The 3,278-nt window shown below is 33.3% G+C and overlaps 1 protein-coding gene across 1 annotated transcript in view; it reads right to left on the bottom strand.

The window, feature by feature from the left end:
- LOC106477267 overlaps window positions 1-3,126 on the bottom strand; it is a 6,780-nt gene extending 3,654 nt beyond the window's left edge. The window contains exons 1-2 of the mRNA XM_013937856.1: window positions 2,990-3,126; window positions 1,995-2,140 (exon numbers count right to left, since the gene is read on the bottom strand). Of these exons, the coding sequence (XP_013793310.1) occupies window positions 1,995-2,140; window positions 2,990-3,054 (211 nt within the window). The 5' untranslated portion in view covers window positions 3,055-3,126. The remainder of the gene's footprint in view (window positions 1-1,994; window positions 2,141-2,989) is intronic.
- Window positions 3,127-3,278: the final 152 nt, after the last annotated feature.

The raw sequence follows: 3,278 nt of genomic DNA, 5'->3' as shown, positions 1-3,278 counted from the left end.
TTTAGAACAAATTAACCTAGTTATTCATTAAGCCTGACGAGCTATATGTTACATGTTTAGAACAAATTAACCTAGTTATTCATTAAGCCTGACGAGCTATATGTTACATGTTTAGAACAAACTCAGTTAGTTGTTCATTATGCCTGACGAGCTATATGTTACACGTTTAAAACAAATTAAACTAGTTATTCATTAAGCCTGATGAACTGTGTTACAAATCCCTAAGTGTGTCTAAAGTTAGCTCTAATAAAGAAATTTCAATTGTATACATGAACATGCTGAAAATGCGCTTATATATTTTTAAAGAAGTTCAGATTATATATACGTACAGAATCTTTTCTACAGTCATCTGTTTTTTTCTTGTTTTGTGTTTTAAGTTATGGGCAAGGATAACATAAGCAGTATTCATTTTGCTTACTTATTACGCTGGCGAAAAAAGAAAAAAAAGTAGAATGAAGAAAAACTTCCCCCACTTCAAATAAAAGTTTGAATTTGTTTGTATTATATTTTATAGAAGCATGAAGAAATATCAACATTAACGACAAACATTATTGCACAACTTAAGGGAAAAAGCTAAATATATCTTCGAATATCTTCAACTAACCTTGAATGACTCTAAACACTCGTGTAACAATGCCTTCAGTAAATCAGTTGAAAGATTATATCTTCACTGTATTTGTATTTCAAGTACAGTACTGTTTAGAAGTGTTAGAACAAAAGACTATTTTGTCATTATTTCCCGGAGAGAATTCGCTACATAAAATGATACTTAACATCAGTATCTTTGAGACCCTAAATTTGATCAGTATGTTCATTCAAGCAGAACCCTTATGACATGCCTTTTGTACAAATATATGGGAATTCTAAAGAATGATAAGTATTCTCACCCTGGTTCATTAAATTGTCAACAGGGGTCAGTGAAGCATCATCATAGAGTTGAAATTTACAATCTTTAATGACATTTTGTTTATGCAGCCTTCGGGACAGAAGGAAGACTGCCATTGATCTCAAGCATGAGATAAACGACAATGTACCAAATGACAGAAAAGTGTTCAGATCTACAGTATCATGAAGACTAAACGAGAATGGAATATTTGGCCATGTAGCAGTTAAAAAACCTTTACTTTGATCTCCAAATATTGTCAAGAGACTGCAATTTGATAAAAAGTACAAAAACTGTACTATTGATGATTGGAAAAGGGTGTTATGGACGGATGAGTCCAAGTTTGAAATATTTGGTTCAAAGCGTAGGTTGTACGTCCGTCGGAAGAAACATGAAAGGTACTTACCTCAATGCATAACACCTACCATGAAGTATGAGGGAGGCAGTGTGATGGTTTGGAGGTGTATTTCTGCTGAGGTGACAGAAGATATTTGCAAAATAAATGGAATAATGGACCAGCGTAAATACCATCTGATAGCGATTCATCATGGTATACCCAGTAATTTGTGTATTACTGGCAAAGGAAATTACTTAGCTAAAAAAGAAGATGCTGGAGTCATTAAAATGCAACAATGGTCTCCACATAGCCCCAGTCTCAACCCAATTGAGCAGATGTGGGATTTGATTGATCAAAACTTGACAAATCAAAAGTTACTTCCAAAGAAACTTTCTGGGAGTATATTAGATACATTTGGAGTAAAATCTCAAAGGACACTTTGATTAAAAATGTTATAACAATGCCTGAGAGACTGTCTGCAGTTATTAAAACAATAGAAGGACGCACAAAATATTAACTGTTTGCGGAACTTATGCACTTTCACCGAGTTTCTGTTGTATTAAATATGAAGATTAATAAAATGTTGATGTTTCACCTGAGATTTTCCTTCCATTGTTCTTTGAAAGTAGCCTGAAATCTAATTTTTGACTTTGTCCTAAAACTTTCGCACTGTACTGTTTAATTCAAATCTACGTTAAAGAATCAGAATTACACAAATCTTAGACATAAATGGTGTATAATATATTTAAAATGATAGATATTTGTGGTATTTACCGGCATGTAGTTCCCCGTCGTTGTTACATCTCATATTTAACCCTTCTTCAATGCCACTTGAATAAGTTTTAATGGCTTCCTTGGATATTCCTTCAAGACAGTCTTCAGCATATTTTTGCAAACATTTTTGGGCTTTATATTGTTTTCTATAAAGATAAACAATACTTTTATTTTTGATATAATTAGCAAAGTAGCCTATATCTGTTAATATTACAAAATAATATTGTTTAAATCCCGCTAGGAGTTAATGAAAGGACATTGTCTATAATAATATTTTACGTAAAATTCCGATAGGTGAAATAGACTCTGGAGTAGCTCATTGGTAAGACATTAATTGTTTTAGTAGTGGGTTCAAGCTCTGGTCCCAGAGTTCACAATATAGATTTATTAAAATCACCGTTATAAGAGGCCTAACTTTGGTTCTTTGATTTGCCAGCCTACGCTGTGCTCATGAGCCCTCAATAGGCTAAACTGCTGTCCTCAGTAGTGGGTACAGCCAATCAAAGAAAACATTAGGCCTCTACGTCACGGATTATCCTTTCAATTTTACCCTTGGTGAATCTGTAATATATATATGTAATCATTAAGTACTTGGTCCGATATATAATGTGGAATAATAATTTAGGCACGAGCTGTAACATTATTCAAATACCTAGATCATTTTAGGATACTTTATTGATGATTGAAAATGTCTTAAAAACCCCATCAATATTGTAAATAAGCCATCATTATAAGAGGCCTAACTTTGTTTATTTGAATTTCGTCCCTTGTCTGACGAGAGAACGTAATGATCTAACGACCCGCCGGTCATGCGGTATCGGAATGAAATAACGTTTATGTTGTTGATGTTTATTTTATTTGCCAACTTAATCTATCCTGATAAGCCGTTGATATGGGAAATTGGAAGAAACATATGTGACATATATATGTAATATAGATTTAGGTAACTCCTTTAATCAACAAATAACCACAGACAATATATGGATTAGCCTTACTCGCAGTGTTCCTTAATCTCTTCTTCATTTATAGGTATTGCGTTAGGGTCATCTGTGTAGTCCATAATAACAGCACCACATTGGTCAAGATTTTCCAAACTACAGAATTCAGCAGCTCTCCGCTGCACGTGAGCATCCGCCACTGAAACAGATAATTGTCATTATTTCTGAAATTATGCAAATATAATCTTGCTTATATTGTAATAATAAGTGCAGACACTGGGAGAATCAACAAGGTGAACAATAAAATGAATAATAGTTTGAAAAACAAATCAACGTAATGGAAAAA

The sequence above is a fragment of the Limulus polyphemus genome, unplaced genomic scaffold (assembly GCF_000517525.1).
Source record: "Limulus polyphemus unplaced genomic scaffold, Limulus_polyphemus-2.1.2 Scaffold13774, whole genome shotgun sequence".
Taxonomy (NCBI): domain Eukaryota; kingdom Metazoa; phylum Arthropoda; class Merostomata; order Xiphosura; family Limulidae; genus Limulus; species Limulus polyphemus.
This window is presented reverse-complemented; position numbering and strand designations above follow the sequence as displayed.